The sequence below is a fragment of the Bufo bufo genome, chromosome 1, assembly GCF_905171765.1.
Source record: "Bufo bufo chromosome 1, aBufBuf1.1, whole genome shotgun sequence".
Taxonomy (NCBI): domain Eukaryota; kingdom Metazoa; phylum Chordata; class Amphibia; order Anura; family Bufonidae; genus Bufo; species Bufo bufo.
Window position 1 is genome coordinate 50,770,804 of NC_053389.1, and position 27,734 is coordinate 50,798,537.

Here is a 27,734-nt window from a genome sequence, read left to right on the forward strand (position 1 = left end):
CCGCATAATGGATCCGCCTGGTTTCCGTTATGCAGGGTTATGACCTAATAAGCCCAGAATCACCTGAAATATAATGTGTGCAGGTGGCAGCCAGAGCCTGTGCTGAGGAAAGAACTGCATCCCACTAATCAGATCTGATAGCTACCATCGTCCTAGAGGTCAGGAGGACATGCAAAGCTGGTCAGAAATTGACAAACTAATGGTGTCAAAGCATCAAAAGGCGGAAGGTGCTCCCTAAGGGAGAATAACTGGCAGTACTGAGTGGCTGTGGCCTCCACTATGCCACCTGGTGGACAATAGATGAATGACACGGCGGATTGTGCGAGATCAGAAGAGAGTGTGAAGATCATCTAATCCGTCTATAATACCCTAATCTGACATTGAGAGCACATGGGGACCTGCAGAACATTGCTCTGTCTCCTCTACCTTCTGATTTATACATAGTAACCTATTCTGCAGATTATTACACCACTCACCTGCAGAACATTGGTCTGTCCTCTCTACCTCCTGACAGATACATAGTGATATATTCTGCAGCTTATTACACCACTGACCTCTCTAGAGATCTGCAGAACATTGCTCTGTCTCCTCTACCTTCTGATTTATATACAGAGTGATATGTTCTGCAGATTATCATGAAATATATACAGAGGGGGGGGGGGGGGGGGGGGCAAAATGGAATATATATACTGTGAGAATTTTGACATTTCATTTGGATTTATGTTCTGGTTAAGAAGCACGACTCGTACTTATTCACAATTTAAATTTCTGTAAGTAAAAAATTAATAATATCTAAAATTCTTATCTAATTATGCACCAGACTGACAGTTAATATACTGCGATTACAATCTTTTTCATTGTAGGTGATTTACCAAAATATGGGTCCAGAAGGTTTATGCCTTATGTGGGGAATCTTTGTTCCAGAATATTTAAAACTTTTTCTATATTTTATATGGTAACAATAAAATTTTTGTTTTTAAAATATTGTACAATGCATTAAAACCTATCGGGAGGGGATCATTTCAAAGTTTGCCCTGGGGCCCATAGAATTCTAGTTACGACACTGGCTTTATTCATCCATGTGGGATCTGAAAACCTCCGTGGAATGTAAGTTGTGGTGCAGCCAGGTTTCCAGCTTGCGCCCAGTTGTCTAGTGCAGAATGCAAGCAACACAGTGGTACGTGATCCGACCGGACCAATAGTGGAGTGTTACCCCCCCCCCCCCCCCCCTTCTTTCATGGATATCTGGTGATGTCACCTCCCATGTAATATACCATCTGGTCTGCGATGATGGCAGTGCTGTATTTCCTTGTCCTTGCGGCGACATGGCATCTTTAGAAACATGAGTCACAGGGTAGAAGTGTTGTAGCGGTTTATTACGATGTGGTCACCAATGAGTGTGAATATTTAGTGTTTATTTACATACATGGGGCAGATATTATAAGGATGAAGCAGAGCTGAAAGTACAATACAAGCAGCAGCCGCCCAATCTTCTCCCTGCACACCTCAGAGGTCAGGACTAGGACATGTTGTACCAAGACCCAGTATGTTCAGCTACTACATCCCAAAATCCTCTAAAATCCAACAGGTCAGGGATGCCCAACCTGCAGTCCTCCAGCTGTTGCAAAACTACAGTTTTGCAAGAGCTTGAGGGCCGCAGGTGGAGCATCCCTGCACTAGGTCATGAGGGTCAGACCCAGGCTCTGCCCAGTCCAGCCACCGCCATACCCATCATCATTCACAGGAGGACAAATAAATACAAAGTGGCACAAGGCACCGGGAACAAATCTGTAAGTAAATGTCGCAAGATGGCACAGCTGGAGTTGAAGGTCAACATCAGAAACGGCGCCAGGTGCAAAAAAATAAGATAGGAAAAACGAAACAAAATGCGGAAAGTAAAATAGTGGTAACACGAGACAGTGAGAGCGCAGACAGATCAGGGCGATCCCTCCCGGTATAACCCCCTCCCCCATGTGTGTAAATTATTAAAAACTCCACTGACTTGTCCGAGCTGCTGTCATTCAGTGCAAAGGGTTAAATAAAGATGCACCCGGACTCATGCATACAAAAAAGCGCAAACAAGGAATGGCGTCTCCGTGAGGCTCTACGGAGACATGGGCTGCACAGATAGCTACCAGCAGAGAACCCGAGGGAATGGGGGGAGGGAGTGCTCCCCTCCCCCGCTGTTACATAGTGTGGCAGTAATGCATGGCATGCAGTATTTGGCTCTTTACAGTCAGCACGGCAATGCAGTTTTCCATAGAAGAGGCTGCCGGATAAAGAGCAGAACGTAGACGAAGGCTTCAGTATGACTGTACGTCAGTATATAAGAACTTAGAGGAAATATACCACGGAGCCGAGTCTGTGACATCCTTATTACACCATATGTATACGCAGCCCGTCCTGTAGAACAAGCCATCATATAAACCACTGCATTTACCCCCACCACCTGCAGGGGGCAGCACAGCAACACTTTATGAGCCTCCTGTAAATAAATTCTCTTAATTATTAGTTCTGCGACTTTCCAGCAAACTCAATTTCCATTCCCCACCATTTAAGATCTCTGCTTGCTCTCAGCAAATAAAAACATCACCATTTACAGCCATACCCAACATAAAACTTCTGAGGGTTTGTAACAACTGTATCAGTCTAGGCCTCTGTAAGCTAAAACAGCCGGATATATTTTATCTGCACTGCTACATTGTAACAAAGCCAGTAGGTTTTGAGGTTTCGTGTACAGCAGATCTCTCCACATCTTAAAATCATCAGGAGGAGATGACGGGTCGGACATGAACGTGTATCAGCACAGCATTAAAACCACCTAGTCCTGTACGCTCAGACAGAAGGCACGATGTGGAAGTCACCAGTCTCATTCTATATTCTCCACAAGGCCCCGAATTGAGCACTGTGACCCCCTCCCTCACCCACCCACCCACCAACGATGATGATGATGATGATGATGGGAATGACGATACTTGTGTAAAAATTGTTAGAATCTAAAAAGCAGCAATGTGTTAGGGCACAATACACCCAGTTAATAACTCAACCATTCAACCTGATAACCCTGACAACTGGGTCCACATAGTTGTCCACGCCCACAGCATCTCAGTTGTCAGTGCCATAGGTGACTACAAGCATGCACAAGGACCTGCAGGTTCTTACTTCCCTCCATTTTCCACCACTTCTGTGGACTGAACCAGCAGCGGCATGCACTCTCCAGGCCCGGCGCTCACCCCTGCTGCAGACACACCACACCCTGATACATATTATACTGAGCAACAGGTATATACGGGTGCCATGTGATGCCAGTGGTAGGGTTAGCAGCAGCAATGTAAAGCGTCCCATCTTCTGTAAGGACATTCCAGGGGACTCCGACGTACAGAAGCCATCCTGTGGGTTGAAGCAGCGGAATGGCAGCATATATACACTGTCCTATATATAAATATACATAGATACATGTATAGCAGTACAGTCCCAGAGATGTCCACACCAATAGTCCACCAAGCACTGGGACTGATCGTCATGCAGGGGCCATCCCACCATCTCATGGACTGGCACTAGCTTGATTATCAACACCAGGGGTCCCGGGAGGAGCGGCCGCGGCACAGGCTGTCACTGCGCTGCCAGATGCTGTGGATCAACGACAAGGCATCTTCACACTTCTTCACAGAGGACTCCGGCATCAGTTTATGAGGAAGGTCCACCTGAAACACAGAGAACACGAGACACTGTAGGGTGTATGGAGGGCTCTCCACGGGTTTATCCTAGTTCAGGACTGGCACTTATGATAAGGTCACCCCCTACTGACCTCCTGTTCTTAAACTCACCTGGTATATGGATTTCCACGATGACCTCAGAGAGGACAGAAAACGCTCAAGCTCCTGCCTGCAGCTAAAATACAAGACCCAGGGCAGCAGAAAGTGACTCCGCTCCTGTGTGAACTCCTGCAGGAAGCAAACCATGGTTATAATAAAGCTGTATCGGTGTAAGGGCTCATGAACATGACCGCGATTGGCCTAGAAATGCAGTCCGTGTGTCTGCCGGATCTCCCGGGCTGACCGTGGCTCCCCTGAATGGAACTGACAGCACCAGAGTGTTTTACGATAATATCTGATTGTGGAACGCTTTGTACTGAACAATTCGGTACAAGAGATCGTCGATCAAATACAAACTGACTGCATCATAAATTACTATAATACAGTCAGTTCGGGTTGGGGATCCACAGTCGGCGTGGGAGATCCGGCAGACACACGGGCCGCGTTCGACTCACTAATATATTTTGTGTTAAATTTCTCACTATTTCCCAACATCTCTTCATCTTATTGCTACCTAAACATATAAAAATTGGCATGTGAGGATCATAACATGGAGCAATAAAAGAAGGCGGCCTGGTCTAATGAATCACGTTACATCATGTGGATGGGGAAGAGATGGCACCAGGAAGAAGACAAGCTGGTGGAGGCAGTGTGATGTACTGAAAAATACTCAAAACTTTGGGTATTGACATCATGTGGATGTGATACGTACCACCTACCTAAACGGTACAGACAAGTACCCCCATTCATTGCAGCAGCACCCCTAAATATCAGCAGGATGATGGCCCGCCAACACTGCATACATTGCCCAGGAATGAGGAACATGACAAAGATCAAGGTGAAGACTTGTCTCCAAATATCCCAGATCTCAATCCGACCGTCATCTGTGGGATGTGCTGGAGAAACAAGGCTGATCTGCGGAGGCGGCACCTCGCAATTGAAAGGATCTACTAATAAGGTCTTAAGCATCATGCACAAGACCTTGTGCCGGCCATGCCGTATTGTGGGCTGCAAACAGCGGGTCCCAATATACGGGCACTGGCTGTGTGGGCATCGTATCACGGATGCGGACCCATTCACTTGAATAGGTCCGCAATCCGGGAAGTGCGGAATGGAGGCACAAATCGGAAGCACTACAGAGTGGTTCCGTTGGTTTTCTGTCCGTGCCTCCTGTGACGCCATGTCACGTCCCCATCCGGATCTTATTCATAAAAATGTTTTATGAGTAGAATCCGGTTGACTGTCAGTTTAAAAAAATTAACCGCTTCTAGCCAGGGAACCGGACGTCCATATATATCCGTTCCTGTAGCCCTTTGTAGACCACAGACTCTAATCACCCCCTGCTGAGATCACCTCACACCTCGGACCGCTTCAAAGGACAAACACCTGACCCGCATGGTCTCCTGGCCACTTTGAAACCACGAAAGTTAAACACATGCTAGTTGCCCCCTTCCTTGCAGCCTGGTCAATTTACACATCAGAAGCAGAGAGCTGGGAGGGGGGAGCGCATAAGGAGAGACATGTGAACCGTGCTCTGAGAACCCCAAAAGGCATATTTGGGCTATATGGAATTATGACACAAAATTGTAGGTACACTCAAAATGCACCTCTCACCCAGAGGAACCGGGAGAGTCCAAACTTGGCAGCTCTGGGGTCTTTCCAGACTGGGAAACGGGTTACTAGTCACCTAGAGGGGAGAGAGGTGTGGTGTCACCCATGGAATCGTCCGTAAATTCATAGGGGACCCAGCACAAGCGCCCGATTTTTCATATTTATTACGACGGCAAAGTTATGGGACATTTTTTGTAAAATTAGGGAAAACTGGCCTGGCCAGCAGCAGGGAGGGGCGAACAAGCCCTCCCAAACCCTCCTTCAGGAACCCCCCCACCGTGCAGCCCTTGGCCAGCGATTGGCTGGGCCAAACCACTCTTACCCTCCCACAAAATGGGGCATAAAAGTCTGTGCGCAACATGGTGGCAGCAGAAAATTAGGGGGGTCCAGGATTGACTGTTTGAGTAATTCTGTATCTCCCCCTGTCACGGTCAACCCTCGGTTGGGCTTTTCTTCCCGCTGAGGTGTTCTGGCGGTCATAAGTCTGATTTAAACGGGGGTGGTCGTGACACCTCCGGACCACATAAAAGTAGTAAATGCACTACTTTTTTTGCGGTGAGGACCGTTGGATACGGATCCCATTCAAGTGAATGGGTCTGCGGCCGCAGATGGCAGGCACACTGTCGGTGCCCGTGCATTGCGGATCGCAATTTGACAGCTGAGGGTTTGTTACAGTGTATCAGTGTAACAACACTCTGACATTTAAATGCATCAGAAAAAAATCTCTCTCCTGCCCTGCACTCCTGTCTACACAAATATATTGAAACAAGTCCTCAGCTGTCAACAGTATCAGGTCTGTACAGGTTTTAAGCTTCTGGGTGTAAACCAGTATCTTTCCATTCACTAAGAGCAAGCAGACATACTGAAGTAGGCAGGAAGCGATACAGAAAAATTGCAGAAATCTTGCAGAGAACACCAGCGCGATTCAAAATTGGATGGGTCTCTAAAGCTGGAGAGGATTCATACATGAATGGGGGTGGCCCCTGGGAGGGGGAAATTTCATCAGTACTCACCAGTATACAGTACTCCTTCCCATCCACGGTGCTCACACATGACAAGTCCGTTAACTCACTGATGCCGAGGGCTCGGAAGAAGCTGGTCTGACAATCCTGGTGGCACGTGATGATTTTGTCTTGTGTCTGCACTAGACAGCAGGGAATACACGGGGAGGGAACATCACCCTGAGGGATAACCTAAGGGGACAGAGCCATTTACATCAGGATTTGTATCATATGATACAGCAACCTCCCCCACAGTACAGGATAAGTAATGTAATGTATGTACACAGTGACTACACCAGCAGAATAGTGAGTGCAGCTCTGGAGTATAATACTGTATGTAACTCAACATCAGTACAGGATAAGCTCTGGAGTATAATACTGTATGTAACTCAACATCAGTACAGAATAAGTAATGTAATGTATGTACACAGTGACTGCACCAGCAGAATAGTGAGTGCAGCTCTGGAGTATAATACAGGATGTAACTCAGGATCAGTACAGGATAAGTAATGTAATGTCTGTACACAGTGACTTCACCAGCAGAATAGTGAGTGCAGCTCTGGAGTATAATACAGGATGTAACTCAGGATCAGTACAGGATAAGTAATGTGTGTACACAGTAACTCCATAAGCAGAATAGTGAGTGCAGCTCTGGAGTATAATACAGGATGTAACTCAGGATCAATACAGGATAAGTAATGTAATGTATGTACACAGTGACTCCACCAGCAGAATAGTGAGTGCAGCTCTGGAGTATAATACAGGATGTAACTCAGGATCAATACAGGATAAGTAATGTAATGTATGTACACAGTGACTCCAAACGCAGAATAGTGAGTGCAGCTCTATATAATCCAGGATCCATAGTTTGTGTATGTGTAATGGGGATCAGTGATAAACAACAGAGCTCTGCAGTTCTCTGGTGGCTGCAGTGACTCACCCCTTTAGATACGGCTTGGCACAAGTGTAACATCCAGTCCGCCATTTCTACCTCATTGGCAGCACTGAGCTCCAGGGAAGGCTGATTGGTGAGGATCACCTGAAACGAGTGTGCCCTCTCTGTGGTGTTGGCCCTCCTGCATCCTCCGCACTGCTCTCCCCTGCAGGGTACAGGCAACTTAGCCATCAACATAGGAACCAGGTACAATATAAGAAGACCGTAGTATCAGAGTCTTACCCAAGATTGATGGACAGCAGGGGGATGACATCTATCCTGTCCGGGTACTGGTATAAGATGCCGTTACTGAAGGAGAATCATCATATGTAAACCAGATCCAAAATGGAGAACCCACAGCAATACTTCCTGAGACATCCTGACCCCTCACCTGAGCACCACGTAACATGTCTTCCAGGTCTCCCTGCCCAGGTAGGACGTGCTGGCCTTGTAATGAAGGACACCTTCCTTGGACACAGCTTGGTCTCTGGAGAAGAAATTTGATTCAGGCGATCTTAATGGTTCATCAAAAGGATCTTCCCAGTGCACAAGTCCATAGTAGAGCATGGCCACTTCTGAGGCCTAAAAGACAACAAACAAGGAAGTTCTCATTCACCGTCAGCAAGCACAAATCTAGAACATGGCGAGAAACTAAAACACAAAGTAAATTATAACGTTGCATGACTTTTCATTATATATTGAGCTTTATGTACAGAAGACTGGACACCAGCCCTTTAAGGAACTCCTAAACATCAAAGCCCATCAAGAACTATGACAGATGTGAGCAGGGCCTCCCTTGCAGCAGCATGTAGAAGGGTTGGGAGCAGCTTCTAATTTTCACCTCTATTTTGGACTCTTGAGACACAAATTTTGCCAGGGAAAGTCTCTCCATCGTGGCATCGGTAAGGACACCGGGGTACGGAGGCTCCCGACACCCATTTATCATGGCTGACTTTAACGCAGAGATGAAGAGTCTGAAGCAAAAGAACAAAGAAGAGTTATTCACCCTGCTATAAGGACCAAACACACCGTGTCCTTACAAATACCCAAATAAAATCGGTCAGGATCTCTATCTATGCGACAAGCTAGAGAGGCCGTCCACCGCCCCGTGACTCACTCAGTTAGTAACTGGTCCGCAGTGTCCACCAGAAACTGCCGCCGTCTATTTGTGCACACCAGGGTCATCGCTTGTTGATCGAGGCCGACCTACCAGAAACCAGGGAGAGAAGCTGAGCGGGCAAGACCGATGACAAGCAGAGACTAAGACACCGCATGACACCTACTGAGACGTAGTCCAGCTCATTGTACGACACAGCTTCTTCTACCATGTACGGTTTATCAGCAGCACCTGAGCGAGACATAAGACACGTCAGTCACTGGAGGGACCCCGAGGAGATGTTACACAGGAGGAGGACGCGGGAGGTCTCACCTTTCCTCAGCAGGTAGATGTAGCAGTCAGTCAGCAGCACATAAACCAACTGCAGGTCTCCCTCCGTGTGTCCCGTGCTCATCCGGAACATCTAGAGAATGTAGAAATAAAGGACACAAGATGTAACACAGCAAGAAACTGCCCCCCCCCCCCCACGCCTGAGGAGGAACCCTTACCTTAAACAACTGCTCCTCATTCTCTCTAAAGACGTGGAGCATCAGCAGGAGGAGAAGGTTATTATCCACCCTGAGGAGATAGACATATGTTAAGAACATGGGGAACCAAAACTGCTCCAATACGTCAAGTATACTACCCCTTGTACTAACAACCAAACTTCTTGTATATCCAGATACCCCTTGTACTAACAGCAGAGCCCACGTTATATCCAGATACCCCCTGTACTAATAGCAGAGCTCGCTTTATATTCACATACCCCCTGTACTAATAACAGAGCTCAGTGTATATCAAGATACCCCCTGTACCAATAGCGGAGATCTCTGTATATCCAGATATACTACCTGTACCAATAGCAGATCTCTTTATATCCAGATACCCCCTGTACTAATAACAGAGCTCAGTGTATATCCAGATACCCCCTATACCAGTGATTGCTAAACTCTGGCACTCCAGCTGTGGTGAAACTACAACTCCCAGCAAGCTCCATTCATTTTTATGGAGTTCTGAGAATAGCCAAGCAAGTATGCATCTTGGGAGTTGTAGTTTTACCACAGCTGGAGTGCTGAAGGTTAGCCATCACAGCCCTATACTAATAGCAGAGATCTCTTTATATCCAGATACCCCCCTATACTAAGAGCAGAGCTCCCTGTATATCAAGATACCCCCTGTACTAAGAGCAGAGCTCCCTGTATATCAAGATACCCCCTGTACTAAGAGCAGAGCTCCCTGTATATCAAGATACCCCCCTGTACTAATGGCAGATATCTCTTTATCTCCAGATACCCCCTGTACTAATATCAGAGCTCAGTGTATATCCAGATACCCCCTGTACTAGTAGCAGGGATCTCTTTATATACAGATACCCCCTGTACTAGTAGCAGAGGTCCGTGTATATTCAGATATCACAAGGGGCAGAGTTTCGCGGATGAGCTGTATGCAGGCAAGCCCTGATCGGGCAAATTATAAGCTATTAAATCCCCTAAACATGGGCAAATCCTCGAGGGACAGATCTAGTGACCCTCTGAGACTCTCCAAACCAAGCACCCCTCAAGGGGAAATAGAGCGTTTAATGAGGAGAGCATCAGCAACCCCGGCGCATGAATTAAGCAAGATGGCGCTGACACGGTAGAGAAGCGAGCCTCAGGTTGAGGATTCGGAGGCTGAAGGGGGAAGTGAAGTGGAGGAGGCAACAGCAGAAGGAGATGACCAGAAGATATCTAAAGCTTTCCTTAAGGAGCTGATGACACATTCTCTGGAACCACTGGTACGTGAACTCAGAGATATCAAACAGGATCTAAGGCACATGCATTCTAGATTGGAAACAATAGAGACTACGCAAAGATCCTTAGTAGATTTCAACAATAAGTCTCTCATAACTTAGATAACCGCCAAGCTCACGTGAATCACTTGTACTCTCTGATAGAGGATCAAGAAAACCGTAGACGGAGGAACAACCTGAGGCTGAAAGGCATACCAGAATCTGTGTCGCCTGACATGCTGATAACCTCTCTCACCGCCAAACCGTCAACCTTAAACTGGAGCGTCCAGCGCTGCGTCCCCTACCAAAGCAAAACGAAGCTCCAATAGATGTCAGCTGTAAGCTGGTTCCTTTCCAGACAAAAGAAAAAATCCTTGCGGCCTCCAGAATTACAGCCCACATCACCTACGAGGGATCGACAGTCATCATCTATCAAGATCTGTCCTCCATGATGCTGCGTAAGAGGAATCATTTAAGACCGCTGCTGGACATTCTCAAAAGTAAAAAAATATAAAAATTTAAAAAATTCACATACCGCTGGCTATAACCCTTTGGGTTGCTTATTCATTTTCCAGGCCGTAAGCTAGTGGTTCGTGCAGTGGCTGATCTCAAGAGGGTATACGAAACCCTTGAAATAGAAGCTCTAGACATCGTAGACTGGAACTTTGCACAAAATATAGCTCCATTGCCACCTCTTCCGGTGCTTTCTCCTTGGACCCCAGTTTCTTCTGGTAAATCGCAAAGGTCTAAAGCTGCAAACCGCCAGATGACACCGAGAAGACTACCAACTACTCAAGATAGACCATTAGATGACATCTGAGAAGGACATCAACCTCCCTGCAAAATTCCCCACAGGGAGATGATACAGCTACCATTTTCCAGCTAGCCCGATCAGGTAGCTACAGGCCGTGTGGATGGAAAGTTCCTCCCCTCACGACTTTATTCTTCTTAGAAGTTCTCTCCTAATGATTAACATGTTCTGTACCTTGTTACTTGGTTTTTCCTTTTTGATTACCCTGTCTGTCCTCCCTGTCAGCTCGATAGGCTCCACACAGTGCACCAAGACACATATCCCTATACATACAGGTGAAACGCGAAAAATTAGAATATCGTGCAAAAGTCCATTTATTTCAGTAATGCAAATTTAAAGGAATTGCATTAAAGGGGTATTCCCATCATAATGATCAGTGTTAAATCTGTTAATGATTTGACAGTGATCATTTTTGTAAATATATTTGATTAACCAATTCCCACCGTTTAGGAGAAAATTCATCCCTACTTACCTCATTGTTGTCATTCGGTCTCCACTGGTTACGGCCACCGCTCTTCTCTGGAATCCTCCTTTCCTCCCGGCCGGGCCGCTCGCTGTCCTGAACGCGCACGCCGCCGCGCATGTGCGATGGTGACTTCTTCCTGGCCAGAATAGTAGAGATCCGCGAACGCGCACGCCGGCTCTGTACTATACTGGCCAGGAATAAGTCACCAGCGTGCACATTCAGTCCAGCGGGCGGCCCGGCCGGGAGAAGACTTCAATCAAGATGAAGCCCGCCCCCAGCCAGAATCCAGGAAGTGAACGGCACGCTGGCAGCAGGTAAGTATAATAATGCGAAGTGGGATAACCCTTTTAATGCAGCTTAAAGTTAGAATTTTGTGAAAAGGTTTAATATTCTAGGCTCAAAGTGTCGCACTCTAGTCAGATAATGAATCCATACCCCCTGAGCAAAGTGGACCTCAACATTGTGACTTTGGGGTTTCATAAGCTGTAAGCCATAATCATCCAAATTATAACAAATAAAGGCTTGAAATATCTCGCTTTGCCTGTAATGAGTCTCATATATTAGTTTCACCTTTGAAGTTGCATTACTGAAATAAATGAACTTTGCATGATATTCTAATTTTTCGATTTTCACCTGTACATGAAGAGCTCCTTTCTAGGGAACCATATTATACCTATGACAATACCTTTCTTAGATAGTACAATGCTATTTCCTATAACTTGCAATCCCCAACCTCTGGTCAGAAATGGCTAATATCAATATCTGTACTTACAATGTAAAAGGTATGAACGCACCGACAAAGAGGAGCCAAATATGTAAATTCCTGAACAAGGATAAAGTAGGAATAGCTCGGTTACAGGAAACACACTTTAGGCATAAGCATGTTCCTGGCCTATCACACCTGCGTTATAATCAGTGGTATCACAGCACCTCACCTGGCTCTGCATCAAAAGGAGCCAGCATAGCAATACATAGGTCGCTCCACTTTGCCTTGTGCTCATCCCAAGTCGATCCGGACGGGAGATATGTTTTTCTCAAAGGAGTAATAGGTTCACAACTGATAACTTTTTGGAAGTATATATGCCCCAAATGTTCAGGAAGGGAAGGTAAAATGAATACCACCCGTCTCCTTCATTTAACCCAATTTGTGGAAAAAAACAGCTACCCCCTTGGTCTTACTCTGCGCTGATGCCGAGAAGGCATTTGACCGGGTGGACTGGATGTTTATGTCTAGAGCTCTTCACCGGTATGGGATCCCACCATGCTTCATCAATGCCATAATGTCCATGTTTTCCTCCCCTTATCTCCAATCTCTTCAACATTGGTAATGGAACCAGGCAGGGCTGTCATCTATCCCCCCTCCTATTTGTATTAACGCTTGAGACAGTTCTGCAGGCCTTTAGGCAGGAGGAGAAGATAGAGGGGAAACACTCATCATCCACTGGCGGCCTTTGCTGACGATGTCCTTTTGTTCATTACTAATCCTGAAGAAGCGTTCCCAGCAGTTAGGTCTATATTGGATTTCTTTGGACAGTTATCAAACTTCAAAATAAACCCCAACAAATCCCAGGTTTTGAACATCTCCCTCCCTTTATCAATAGCCAATAAACTCCAACAATCAACTCCATTTATATGGGCAACCCATTCAATCGAATTCCAAGGCGTCAATTTAACCCGGGAAATATCCAACCTAAACAAGGCCAACTATCTAGACCTTCCTAAACAGGTTGAGACTACCCTACAATCATGGGACATACCCTACGTCTCTTGGTGGGGGCGTAGAGCCTTACTAAAATCTGTTGTTCTACCTAAAGTACTATATGTGATCCATTACCCAACCCCGTCCCGTTAATATTCTTTCAAAAATTAAGAAGGACTATCTCTTCCTTCCTATGGAAAAAACTTAGGCCCATAAATTTCTGATACAACATGTAAAAAGTCTCCCAGACTTCAAAACCTACTACAAAGCCATACAAGGGACAAGATGTCTAGATTGGCTCAGGGCCTCAAATGAAAGACTAGACATTCAGCCAGAAAATGCTATGTGCCCAACAAGCCTCAGCTCTCTGCTGCTCAGCCAAAAAAACTATTTCACTCATTAATAAGAACATTTATAATACACTAAGCCATTGGCATGTTTGCGGACTGAAGAAAGCACTTAAATCTAACTCCATAACAATCACACGAGTCTCAGATGCTCTCCTAGACTCTCAACAAACCTTTAGGGACAACCTTCACCCAACAGCCTTTAAAATGCGAATTCCATTGCTGGACTTGTGCCCTCGGGGTTCATTGCCCAGCATACAAGATCTCTCTTCCGATCTGCGTCTGGGGGAGGGGGGGGGGTCTCTCTCCTTTCCACCTCCAGCATCTCATCCATTATATTAAAGTGTAACTGCAGTTTCATTTTTTATTCCCTAATGGTATAGTACACCCTGCTGTATAAGTGCTTTTGTGCTTTAAAATTTTATCATTTTAAAGCATGATAAAAAAGGAATTCAGGAGGGGCCTGGATGTATTTCTGGAGTGTAATAATATTACAGGCTATAGCTACTAGAGAGGGGTCGTTGATCCAGGGAGATATTCTGATTGCCTGATTGGAGTCGGGAAGGAATTTTTTATTCCCCTAAAGTGAGGAAAATTGGCTTCTACCTCACAGGGTTTTTTTGCCTTCCTCTGGATCAACTTGCAGGATGACAGGCCGAACTGGATGGACAGGTGTCTTTTTTCGGCCTTATGTACTATGTTACTATGTTACCTGCTAACAGCTCCCACAAATGCATGCTACTTTCCTATTCAGCAGCTCTCATCTCCCAGCGTTGCCATGTGCAGTCAGTCTTCTCAGTATTATAACAAGAGACGGACGAGCTCTGGGAGGAGAAGATCAGTCCTGACAGCCTGGAGCTGGGGGGGGGGGGGGGGGGGGGGCTGCTGCTTTAGATGGTGATTTCTTCTCAATGGTACCAAATATGCCACTGGTCTTGTTTGAAAGCTCACAGTCCAGGCTTTCATACGAGACCATAATTACAGCTCTAGTCCAAGAAACAGAGGAGAAATAGCGGGTAAAATCCGCTTTTACTTTCACTTTCAACTTCATTCACAGCATCCCGATTTCTATCATTGATATCTTCCCCTGTACTGAACAGATTTATGTCATTCTGGTATTGTCTGAAAGCTTGGAATGTCAGCTTTCAGACAATGCTAAGACCAGAGATATAAGCAGCTAAAGTAGCTCCCCCCCCCCCCCCCCCCTCCCTATCAGTCTGGAATAGAATGAGGGACAGCTGGCTATTAAGAGGTTAAAAGAAAAGCTTACTGATTTAATGTAATTGCAGGGCTTGTCTCTGGTTAGCTGTATGTGAGGATACACACTGCTCTGGGTACTGTGGGAAGTTATCTGCGTTCTGATTGGTCCTGCTAGCTCATGTGAGGAGAGCAATGGCTTATGGGAAGTAAGGGAAATACAGGATGGCCTCAAGGAAGGGCAAAGATCATCACAGGAAGAGCAGCAGAGCTGAAATAGAGGCACAGAGAAATATGGTTGCTAAGGGCTGACTACAGACATCAGAAAGGGAAAATTAGCTGAAAAATGCAGCTTCATGAATATCTTCCCTTCAGCATCACATATGTTAGGAATTTAATTTTTGGTAGTGAAATGGCAGTTACACTTTAAGCCTTTCGCCTATACTATATCTGCTAACTCGTAACATGCAATGTTCGATAAACTAGCAGCGCAACAAAAAGAACCTAGTAAAAAGATCTCGACTCTCTACTCCCTGCTTCTACCTAAGATTCAGTTGAATGAATTTTGGTTTATTCCAAAATGGGAAAGAGACCTGGGGATCAAATTATCAGATGACGAGAAGATAAAACTTTTGTCTTTGTCACCAAAAATTTCTAGATGTGCCAAATCGCAGGAAAACTACTATAAGGTGCTCACAAGATGGCACTATATGCCCTCCAAAATCAATGCTCTATTTCCAAATAGTGACCAAACGTGTTGGAGGTGCGGAGGTGAGAGAGGCTCTTATTATCTTATTTCTGTGGTTTTCTTCAATAATATGGCCAGGGACATCCGCACATTTGTATATCATACCATACAGGATGTTTTTATCTTAGTTTTTTCTGTGGAATTTTTTTGTCTGTAGTATTTGCTTGAGGGAGTGGCACCTTCAAGTGTGAATGCACACCTATTTTATCTTGGGAGTAGCATTCCTCTGCACTTTTGCCCTTCCTATCCAATAGACTGCCTTGATTAGGTGGTACATATGGGTGTGCGGGCTACTCCTCCCATTGGTTGCTTCATGCACATGGAGGTGACTAGGAGCAGCACACCATATGTGCGGCGTCTGCGCTCCTGAACATAGAAGCCCAATGGCTTAGGTAGGTTTAGCGTAGGACCCGCCTGACCTGAGACCACCTTGGCGCTTGGTAGGCGGGCTTAGATGTGTTTTGATCAAAATATATTGACTAACGGTCTCAGATATTATCATATCAGAGTGAGGACTTTGTCCATATATAATGCTTGCATCTACTTTACTAAGTGCATTATTATCTTATTTCTGTGGTTTTCCTGAGAGAGGCTCTTACATCCACATCTGGTGGCAGTGCCCCGGGATCAGAGACTTTGGGACACAGGTGTGCAGCCAGCTGTCTTTAATATGCAAACTTTGCCTCTTAGGCCTCATGACGGAATTACAGGCCCCACAGGCGCAACAACATTTAATTCAAACGTTACTGGGTGCAGCTCGGATATTGGTGGCTGGTCAATGGAAACAGAGGGAGCCCCCCGCATTGGCACATTGGTTATATAGAGGGGATCAGTTGTACAGTTTTGAGCAGCTGGCCCACTGGGAACTCCTTTCCCCAAACAAATTCAAGGCCATATGGAGCCCCTGGCTGAAATACAGAGGCCTTGAGACAGATGTTCAAAACACAGCATAACAGACGTACTCAGGTACTCAGGTATACTCCACACCTCTCACGCTAATCTCCACAATCTATTATCGCTGACAGGACTAACATCCCCCCACCCCCCATACACACCCTGTCCGTGAGTCCTCTTAGTTGACATATCTTGTTAAAAGGGCAATAGTCTGTTCTTATGTACGTGTTCTGTATTTATTATGATATGAGGGGAAAGCTCCTCTCTTAATGATATGTCAATTTCTATACTTGTACCTATGCTTTGTCTTATAAAATAAAAAATTGTTATAACAAATATATTCAGATATCACCTGTACTAATATAGTTCCCTGTATATCCAGATACCCCCTGGACCGGTAGCAGAGCTCCCTGTATATCTAGATACCCCCTGTACTAGTAGCAGAGCTACCTGTATATCCAGATACCACCTGTACTAGTAGCAGAGCTCCCTGTATATCCAGATACCCCCCTGTACTAGTAGAAGAGCTCCCTGTATATCCAGATACCCCCCTGTACTAGTAGCAGAGCTCCCTGTATATCCAGATACCCCCCTATACTAGTAGCAGAGCTCCCTGTATATCCAGATATCCCCCTGTACTAGTAGCAGAGCTCCCTGTATATCCAGATACCCCCCTGTACTAGTAGCAGAGCTCCCTGTATATCCAGATACCCCCCTGTACTAGTAGCAGAGCTCCCTGTATATCCAGATACCCCCCTGTACTAGTAGCAGAGCTCCCTGTATATCCAGATACCCCCCTGTACTAGTAGCAGAGCTCCCTGTATATCCAGATACCCCCCTGTACTAGTAGCAGGGATCTCTTTATATCCAGATATCACCTGTACTAGTAGCAGAGCTCCCTGTATATCCAGATACCCCCTGTACTAGTAGCAGAGCTCCCTGTATATCCAGATACCCCCCTGCACTAGTAGCAGAGCTCCCTGTATATCCAGATACCCCCCTGTACTAGTAGCAGAGCTCACTGTATATCCAGATACCCCCTGTACTACTAGCAGAGCTCCCTGTATACCCAGATACCCCCCTGTACTAGTAGCAGAGCTCCCTGTATATCCAGATACCACCTGTACTACTAGCAGAGCTCCCTGTATATCCAGATACCCCCCTGTACTAGTAGCAGAGCTCACTGTATATCCAGATACCCCCTGTACTACTAGCAGAGCTCCCTGTATATCCAGATACCCCCCTGTACTAGTAGCAGAGCTCCCTGTATATCCAGATACCACCTGTACTACTAGCAGAGCTCCTTGTATATCCAGATATCACCTGTACTACTAGCAGAGCTCCCTGTATATCCAGATACCCCCCTGTACTAGTAGCAGAGCTCCCTGTATATGCAGATACCCCCTGTACTAGTAGCAGAGCTCCCTGTATATGCAGATACCCCCTGTACTAGTAGCAGAGCTCCCTGTATATCCAGATACCACCTGTACTACTAGCAGAGCTCCCTGTATATCCAGATACCCCCCTGTTTATCCAGATATCACCTGTACTAGTTGCAGAGCTCCCTGTATATCCAGATACCCCCCTGTACTAGTAGCAGAGCTCCCTGTATATCCAGATACCCCCCTGTACTAGTAGCAGAGCTCCCTGTATATCCAGATACCCCCCTGTACTAGTAGCAGAGCTCCCTGTATATCCAGATACCCCCCTGTACTAGTAGCAGAGCTCCCTGTATATCCAGATACCCCCCTGTACTAGTAGCAGGGATCTCTTTATATCCAGATATCACCTGTACTAGTAGCAGAGCTCCCTGTATATCCAGATACCCCCTGTACTAGTAGCAGAGCTCCCTGTATATCCAGATACCCCCCTGCACTAGTAGCAGAGCTCCCTGTATATCCAGATACCCCCCTGTACTAGTAGCAGAGCTCACTGTATATCCAGATACCCCCTGTACTACTAGCAGAGCTCCCTGTATACCCAGATACCCCCCTGTACTAGTAGCAGAGCTCCCTGTATATCCAGATACCACCTGTACTACTAGCAGAGCTCCCTGTATATCCAGATACCCCCCTGTACTAGTAGCAGAGCTCACTGTATATCCAGATACCCCCTGTACTACTAGCAGAGCTCCCTGTATATCCAGATACCCCCCTGTACTAGTAGCAGAGCTCCCTGTATATCCAGATACCACCTGTACTACTAGCAGAGCTCCTTGTATATCCAGATATCACCTGTACTACTAGCAGAGCTCCCTGTATATCCAGATACCCCCCTGTACTAGTAGCAGAGCTCCCTGTATATGCAGATACCCCCTGTACTAGTAGCAGAGCTCCCTGTATATGCAGATACCCCCTGTACTAGTAGCAGAGCTCCCTGTATATCCAGATACCACCTGTACTACTAGCAGAGCTCCCTGTATATCCAGATACCCCCCTGTTTATCCAGATATCACCTGTACTAGTTGCAGAGCTCCCTGTATATCCAGATACCCACCTGTACTACTAGCAGAGCTCCCTGTATATCCAGATACCCCCCTGTACTAGTAGCAGAGCTCCCTGTATATCCAGATACCCCCTGTACTAGTAGCAGAGCTCCCTGTATATCCAGATACCCCCCTGTACTAGTAGCAGAGCTCCCTGTATATCCAGATACCCCCCTGTACTAGTAGCAGAGCTCCCTGTATATCCAGATACCCCCCTGTACTAGTAGCAGAGCTCACTGTACATTCACATATCCTCTGTACTAATATCATAACTGTTTGTATGTCCAGATATCCCTTGTATTAATAAAAGAGCTCAATGTACATCCTAACAAACCATCACCCCTGTACTATTAATGTATGGATGTGTAGGCTGCAATACTAGACATAACCATGGACAGGAGGGGTGCAGACATGAGCAGTTTACCTGAACTCGCAGGGGTGCGGGGCTTCAGCAGGACTCCCTTGTCCTTCCTCTACTCCAGAGTCTTCTGCAATGCTCAGCACAGGACTACTATTCCCACCAGAGTCAGTGCTCAGGAGCGGCTTGCTGCTTTGATCTTCTATGATCTCTTTAATCTCTGTGTCTCCTTGTGTTCCTTCTTCTTCTTGTCCAGCATCCTCAGGGCCACTAAGAACATGTGCTGGTTTGCTCTGGCTTGCAGGGTCATTGTTGCCACCACCTGCTGTAGGAGTGTTTGGACTCTCTGGGGTAAAGTAGTAGAAGTCCCTGGGGTCCTGTACTCCCTGGCTAATGTCTTGGCTCTGGACTGCACCGGGGGTCTCTCCCGGCGAGCAGGTCCGAAAGGAATGGTCTGAGGGTTCTGGGTGAGAGTCCCAACTGTGAGGTTCCAGTTGGCCGTTCAGCTTTTCAATGACTTCGCTCAGAGGCTGCCCCACTTGCTCCATGGAAGTGTCCTGCATCTTGGGCAATCGTAGAGCGGGCTCGGTCACCTCACCGGCATTCTCTTCTACGTCACCATTACAAACACGTGTGTTGTGTTCACTCTCTGGGTCATCAGGCTCTGAGGTGCTGAGGAGAGGCTGGGGGCCACCATCCTCTGAGTGAGCTTTCTTACGCTTTCCTCCTCTTTTCTTTCTTACTATCCTGAAAAAAAATTAAGGCCACTATAAAAGACTGAACACAGCAATGGAGGAGACGAAACCCCCCAGAAAACCCTATCTGACCCACCGCCTCGTCCTCGGTGCTCTGGGTTCATGCCTCACCCCCTCGCTCCATATAGCAGGGATCCGCAACCTTTCCGCACTCCAGCTGCTGTGAAACTACAACTCCCATCATGCAAACATGCTTGGCTGTTCTTCTAACTCCCACAGAGGTGAAGGAAACATTCTGGGAGTTGTAGTTTCTGAACCGGTGGAGGCTGCTGATCCCTGCTATATAGTCTGTAATAAAGTGAACTGCTGCCTAGAACACGACTTGGGTCAGGCTGAAGAAGAGAATGACAACCTCCTATTAATCTCTATTCAAGAAAGCATGGCTGCAGTTGTCAGACACCAGAGGGGTGCGTTTGATTTCACCTGGCATGATGCTGTGGGGTGCCATAAATTGCCAACAGACATTACATTATCTCTTTCATTCTGTGTGCTGACAATCAGGCGTCTATGGGCAGGTGCCATTGAAACACGTTAAAGGGATTGTCCCATCTGGCACATTTATGATATATGCTATTGATTGCCATAAACGTCAGAGAGAATCAAGTCTCAGAGGTTGGACCTATACCTAGAAAGGGGCCCTTAAGTGAATGGAGAGCACACCATGGGCTGCTAGCGCACGGCTATTTTCAGAATTCCCACAGTAGCTCAACCACCCCACCATTCACCACTATAGAGTTCCTCAAAAGCCTCATTCCGCAGGACCATCTAAGACTGATGTGGTCACCACACTAACGCTGTATGGTGACATCATCAGAGTCTGTTGACCGCTCAGTCCACTGGCTGCTTGTACCGGTAATTAGAGGAGCAGCAGGGGACTGATGGAAGGGGGTCCCCAGCAGACAATATGTTTGGGAGGCAGGGAGACATCTGGTTGGTATCTGGGGGTCTTGCTGCTCTCATATAACGTTCCTCCTCCATCACTCACCTGATCACCTCCAGCTCGGAGTTGTTTTCCGTGTATGTAGTGAAGTTTGCTCCAGTCTTCTGGGATGCACCGTGCACCGGAGTCGATTCAGAGGTGGAGAGGCCATCAGTCACGTCTTGGTGAATGGCCCGAGGGAGTCGATTGTAACACAGGGCGGTTTCTGAGGACACAACTTCAAGCTCTGAGTCTTGTGTGATGGGGTCACTGGTGTCGGGCGTGTCGGCCGCCGTGCCTGGCCCTGGGGTGACATCAGAAGGTGACAGATCTTGTGTAAACGGGTTGTATCGGTGCACTGAACTCTTCCCTTGCGCTTTGGGGCCATTGAGCACAAATGGTGCAGAGCTGGGGAAGCTGCTGCCATCATGGAGGTCTCCGTCTGTGAGGGACACGCAGGTGACAGAGGAGCAGGGAGGTCATAAAGAATCGTTATTCACAAATTTATAGGAGGGGGAGGGGGGTTATTCTACACAAAACCAGGAGGTATCGGAGATTTCCAGAAAAGGAAATATATTCACCCGATCCTCCCAGTACACAGAAGATGCAGTAAGGTGTCCACCGTGCAGCAAGCTATTCTCTGCGGTTATCAGCCATGTCATTCTCTATAAAAGCTACACTGGAAATAAGTTAGAAGCCCCTGCAAAAATTCCAATAATCCAGAACCTTCCAGCTCGCAAACTGCTGGATTATTGGAAATCCCCAATAATTGGATGTTTGTGTTCGCACATCATCACCTCTATTCCCTGCATTGGGGGGGAAGTCAGCATGGCAGCCAGGACATTTTACCTACAGCCTAGGGACCAGAGAGATTGTGCGCACCCAGTGGCAAGATTCTGCTAATCCAGCAAGGGACTATTTTTGGCTCATGACAAATTAAAGGGGTCGGCTCATCTCATACTCGGATATGCCCCCAATGTCTATTAAATGCACCTATCCTTAGGACGCAGCCAGCAAAAGGGAAGGAGAGCGGACCACCGTGCATACGTGGCAGCCCTGCATTCATTTCTATGGGACTAACGAAAATAGCCAAGCTCTGCCTCGGCTATCTCAGTCACCCCCCAAAGAAGTCAATGGAGTAGTGGCCATGCTCGCGCTTCCCATTCGTCTCTAATGAACTTCCAAAAATAGCTGAGCGTGCTGCTGGAAGGCGGCCGAGCATGCACAGTCCGCTTCACTTTGGGGGCTTCGTTCTAGAGACAGAGGCAGGCCCCAGAGGTGGCACCTATCAGACATTGCGATTTGCCCCCAGTGTGTGAGATGGGCCAACCCCTTTAAAGGGATTTGCTGAATTAAAACAATTTGAGAGTAAGCATCAGCAAATGCTGTACCCCCCCCCCCCCCCACACAATCGTCACTCATAGACCGGTGACAACCACTTGAGCATGATGTTGTCACTGCCCCGCCCCCTAGCATCTTGTCAGCATTTCACAGCGTTTTAGAGACTTTTTCTACAAAATGTTAATTCAGAACAGGATGAAACTGAATCTTAATAGGAAAGCTGAGAGGGCAAAGGCATCCACTGAACTGACATGCAGGAGTATATGGGGGTATATACAGGTGCAGAACATCCCATTAGCTGCAAAGCACAGAACTGATTGGTTAGTGATACCTCAAATCATAAGCAGCATCAACACATAGAAGAGAAGCCCCCCCTGCTGTCAGGATGCAGTACTGAACCCACACCATCATGGCGATTTCTATACCAGGGCTCTCCAGATGTTGTGCGACTACAACTCCCAGCATCCTCTCTCATCCTGTATGAATTCGGTCTCTAAGCTCTTTGTATTTGTAAAATTTTCCATCCAACACGACATGTGTCCACAGGCGCCCCCGTATGACAGATGAGGACTTAAGGCAACATCTGGTGGGTTGTTATCACCAAGAGCCGATGCCTGTGAAGCTGGTTTCACTCTTCTGTGTGGGCACAGATAGCCAGCTCCTGGTTTTTCAATAAGGCTTTATTGTGCCGCACCGCGCTGTATGTACTGGAGGGTAAGTCCAGCAATAACCCGGGGAGAACATATATTCTCACTGCAGGAGCTGAATCCTCCCCTAGTATTCACTGAAGGAGAAAAATCACAGCAAAGCGACGAGAAGCAATGAGGTGGGAGCGTGAAAATCACATACCGAAATCACCTGGCTCCTGTGCACATGTTACATATAGAAACCACGTGGGACGCAGGGCTCCTGTGCACATGTTACACATAGAAACCACGCAGGACACAGAATGCCTGTCCATGTATCACATATAGAAACCACGTGGGACGCAGGGCTCCTGGGCACATATCACATATAGAAACCACGTGGGACGCAGGGCTCCTGTGCACATGTTACACATAGAAACCACGCAGGACACAGAATGCCTGTCCATGTATCACATATAGAAACCACGTGGGACGCAGGGCTCCTGGGCACGTATCACATATAGAAACCACGTGGGACGCAGGGCTCCTGGGCACATATCACATATAGAAACCACGTGGGACGCAGGGCTCCTGGGCACATATCACATATAGAAACCACGTGGGACGCAGGGCTCCTGGGCACATATCACATATAGAAACCACGTGGGACGCAGGGCTCCTGGGCACATATCACATATAGAAACCACGTGGGACGCAGGGCTCCTGGGCACATATCACATATAGAAACCACGTGGGACGCAGGGCTCCTGGGCACATATCACATATAGAAACCACGTGGGACGCAGGGCTCCTGTGCACATGTTACACATAGAAACCACGCAGGACACAGAATGCCTGTCCATGCATCACATATAGAAACCACGTGGGACGCAGGGCTCCTGTGCACATATCACATATAGAAACCACGTGGGACGCAGGGCTCCTGTGCACATATCACATATAGAAACCACGTGGGACGCAGGGCTCCTGTGCACATATCACATATAGAAACCACGTGGGACGCAGGGCTCCTGGGCACATATCACATATAGAAACCACGTGGGACGCAGGGCTCCTGGGCACATATCACATATAGAAACCACGTGGGACGCAGGGCTCCTGTGCACACATAGAAACCACGTGGGACGCAGGGCTCCTGTGCACACATAGAAACCAAGTGGGACGCAGGGCTCCTGTGCACAAATCACATATAGAAACCACGTGGGACGCAGGGCTCCTGGGCACATATCACATATAGAAACCCACGTGGGAGGCAGGGCTCTTGAGAACATACATGAGAAAGAAATCACACAGTACACAGAACGCCTGTGCCCATATAGAATCCACATGGGACGTAGGACTTCTGTGGACATATCACATATGGAAACCAATGCGAAATGCTCCTGTGAACATATCTCATATAAAAACCATGCGGGACACACAACGCGTGTCTACATATCACATATAGAATCCACATAGGACGCAGGGCTCCTGTGCACATATCACATATAGAAACTATGCAAAACACAGGTCACGTGTGCACATATCTCACAGAATCCACATGCAAACATGTCAAAGAATGCACCCAGGATACAGCCTTGTGAGCACATTTTTACTGATAATGTTTACCAATATTTTATTATTAGGAGAGTTCATACTAGGGAGCAAAAGAGAAAAAATCTGGAGAATATTGATTGCGGTCTCCTCCTCTGATCCAAGTGGTACTGGAGCCCTGTGTCCCCTATGGTTTGTATATGTGTTGTACATACAGGAGCCCTGCATCACACGTGGTTTCCATGTGTGATCTGGTACTTCCTCACTTCATTACGTTCTGCACTGTTGTGTCTTTTCTTCTGCAATGAACACTAGAGAAGTAACTTTCTGCAGCGAGACGTTCTACTACCTGGATTATTCCGGGACTGACCCTCCAGGACATACAGCGCGGTGCAGTTCAGCATAGTGGACTTGTAGTTCCCATAACGATACGCAGAAATAATTTTTATATTTTAGTTCCTCTCTTTTGTCTGTGGACTCTGAGTCACACAGAATCGAGCACAAGACCCATCTACAGGGATTATCATCGATTTTGGAACTAGGTGCGTTAGTATAAAAAAATCAGCAGCACAAAGACATGACAGAGATTAGTGATGACATCAGTAAGAGAAAGGATGGTACAAGAGAAGAGAAGACAACACAAGGAGAAAGAGGGAGGAGAGAAGAAAACATGACGTGAAGGAGGTGAAGAGAAGACAACACAATGTGAAGGAGGATAAGAAAATGTCAGTAGGAGGTGAAGAAAAGACAACGCTTGGAGGAGGAAAAGATAAGCCAAAACGAGGTGGAGGAAGAGCAGGAGATGAGGAGAACGTTAGGAGGAAGATCAGAAAATGAAGAGAAGGTGAGGAGGAAAAGCAGGAGATGAAGAGAACACGAGGAGGAGGAGGAGGAGCAGGAGATCAAGAGAATGCGAGGATAAGAACAGGAGATAAAGAGAACGCGAGGAGAAGCACAGGAGTTAAAGAATACGCGAGGGGAAGGACAGTAGAGGAAGGGAATACAAGGACGAGGACCAGGCGATGAAGAGAACATGAGGACGAGAAAAGCGGAGGAGGTGGAGAAGTTAACACGAAAAAGAGGAGAAGCGAACACGAAGAGGAGGATGTGAAGTGAACATATGGTGGAAAGTACAACATGAGGAGGAAGAAGCAGAAGCAAGATGCAACAGACAGCTGGTCCCACCTTCCCAGTCTGTGCTGGGGACGGACGGCACTGCAGGGTAAGCATCTCCAAAATCATAATCTACAGAGACCAGGGACAAAAGAGCGGATTAGAAACCAGCGCAGGTAGATTCTGAACCACCACCGCTCCATGTTCTGTAACTGTGTAACCCAATGCCCCTGGTGTCACCAAGACCACACCACACCCCATCAGCACTCCTACCTTCACTGGAAGGAGCAATGGCACTGTCGTCCCACTCCAGGTTGGTGGAGTTGATGGAGTTAAAGGAATTGAGAGACAAACTGTCAGAACCACGAACATTGCTGGGCAGCCGATCTTCAAAGTCAAGGAGATACTGGGGCTTGTAGTATTCTGGCATGTAAGGAGCCAGGTCCAGGTAAGGAACATCCTGCATATAAGAAGAACCATTATACACTGCAGAAGACACCAGGCACTAATGGACAAACTCAGATACTGGATAACGACCCGTACTTCACCAATATATGCACCCAGGTATATAACTGGAGGAGAGGAGACCACTCACACCTGCTAAACTAAGAGGAGAATGAAGTGCTTGCTGTACATCTCAAAAACAATGACACCTCCCAGCAACGCACACACTTCTATTCACTAGGACCAGATTATATCCATGAACAATTCACAAGAGCACAGTCGGCACTCCGCTTAACTGATGGGTGGTGCATGTGTCCAGGGTCCGCGTCCCCTTACATATACAAGGAGAAGACCGGCACTCACAAAATGGATGCAATTCTTATCTGTTTATTGCCACATCAGAAGAAAATGACGCGTTTCGACTCAACAATCAAGTCTTTCCCAAACAGCTGTAGTTGAGTCGAAACGCGTCATTTTCTTCTGATGTGGCAATAAACAGATAAGAATTGCATCCATTTTGTGAGTGCCGGTCTTCTCCTTGTATATATCCATGAACAGTCAGTGTAAATATATTACTTATCCTGTACTGATCCGGAGTTACATCTGTAATATACTCCAGAGCTGCACTCACTATTCTGCTGGTGCAGTCACTGTGTACATACATTACATTACTTATCCTGTACTGATCCTGAGTTACATCCTGTATTATACTCCAGAGCTGCACTCACTGTTCTGCTGGTGCAGTCACTGTGTACATACATTACTTATCCTGTACTGATCCTGATTTACATCCTGTATTATACTCCAGAGCTGCACTCACTATTCTGCTGGTGCAGTCACTGTGTACATACATTACTGATCCTGAGTTACATCCTGTATTATACTCCAGAGCTGCACTCACTGTTCTGCTGGTGCAGTCACTTTGTACATACATTACATTACTTATCCTGTACTGATCCTGATTTACATCCTGTATTATACTCCAGAGCTGCACTCACTATTCTGCTGGTGTAGTCACTGTGTACATACATTACTTATCATATACTGATTTTGAGTTACATCTGTATCATACAATGCACTCACTGTTCTGCTGGTTGTTGCTGAAAACAGTCAGCAAGTTTGTGGAAGACATGTCCTAACTCCTGTAATCTAGAGGATCAGTAGTCCCACAGCAATGTCCACATATGATGATATGAATGGTAGGGTGTAGATGTGATAGTCTCTACTTGTTATGCTTAGTTTTGGGGTGTTTGCTCACCCTCATTTGTTTTTTTATAAGCATCAAAGAAATTCAGAACACTTCACCCGATTCTGTTTTGCAGCATAAAGGGGTTGTCCAGGATTAGGAAAACATGGCTACTTTCTTCTGGAATCAGCGCCACACCTGTCTGTGGGTTGTGTCTGGTACTGCAGTTGAGCTCCATTAAAATAAATGGGACTGAGCTTGCAATACCACACATAACCTGGGGACGGGAGCGGCACTGATCTTGACAGAAAAAAAGCCTAATCCAGGACAACCCCTTTAAAAAAGGGCTGGGGTCACTTCCACTTCCTGTATCCAGGACCACAAAATCCATAGAATGCCGACTACTCACCAGCTCTAAGTCAAATCTAATAAACTCCAGGCCGGACACGAGGGTGAGGAATAGGGCGAGATGATCGTGGCTGCAGACCAAGGCATTCCTGGAAAAGAAAAACACAGTACTGCATGTTGTACGGTGATGGTGGGAGAAGAAGAGTGTGCTGGGGAAG

The 27,734-nt window shown here is 46.8% G+C and overlaps 1 protein-coding gene across 4 annotated transcripts in view; it reads right to left on the bottom strand.

Moving 5' to 3' along the window:
* Positions 1–1,355: 1,355 nt before the first annotated feature.
* The window catches only part of PLEKHM2 (pleckstrin homology and RUN domain containing M2), a 37,050-nt gene continuing 10,671 nt past the window's right edge, over positions 1,356–27,734 (bottom strand). Inside the window, exons 5-20 of one of the 4 annotated variants that reach the window (XM_040423450.1) lie at positions 27,578–27,665; positions 25,812–25,998; positions 25,611–25,670; positions 20,971–21,208; positions 19,297–19,977; positions 8,967–9,036; positions 8,791–8,881; positions 8,645–8,709; positions 8,479–8,567; positions 8,203–8,335; positions 7,753–7,943; positions 7,605–7,670; positions 7,368–7,527; positions 6,440–6,619; positions 3,828–3,944; positions 1,356–3,704 (exon numbers count right to left, since the gene is read on the bottom strand). In XM_040423450.1, the coding sequence (XP_040279384.1) occupies positions 3,570–3,704; positions 3,828–3,944; positions 6,440–6,619; positions 7,368–7,527; positions 7,605–7,670; positions 7,753–7,943; positions 8,203–8,335; positions 8,479–8,567; positions 8,645–8,709; positions 8,791–8,881; positions 8,967–9,036; positions 19,297–19,977; positions 20,971–21,208; positions 25,611–25,670; positions 25,812–25,998; positions 27,578–27,665 (2,551 nt within the window). In that variant the 3' untranslated portion in view covers positions 1,356–3,569. Of the gene's footprint in view, positions 3,705–3,827; positions 3,945–6,439; positions 6,620–7,367; positions 7,528–7,604; positions 7,671–7,752; positions 7,944–8,202; positions 8,336–8,478; positions 8,568–8,644; positions 8,710–8,790; positions 8,882–8,966; positions 9,037–19,296; positions 19,978–20,970; positions 21,347–25,610; positions 25,671–25,811; positions 25,999–27,577; positions 27,666–27,734 lie in introns of all 4 variants that reach the window. The other 3 variants (XM_040423433.1, XM_040423459.1, XM_040423442.1) reach the window with 3 other exon arrangements.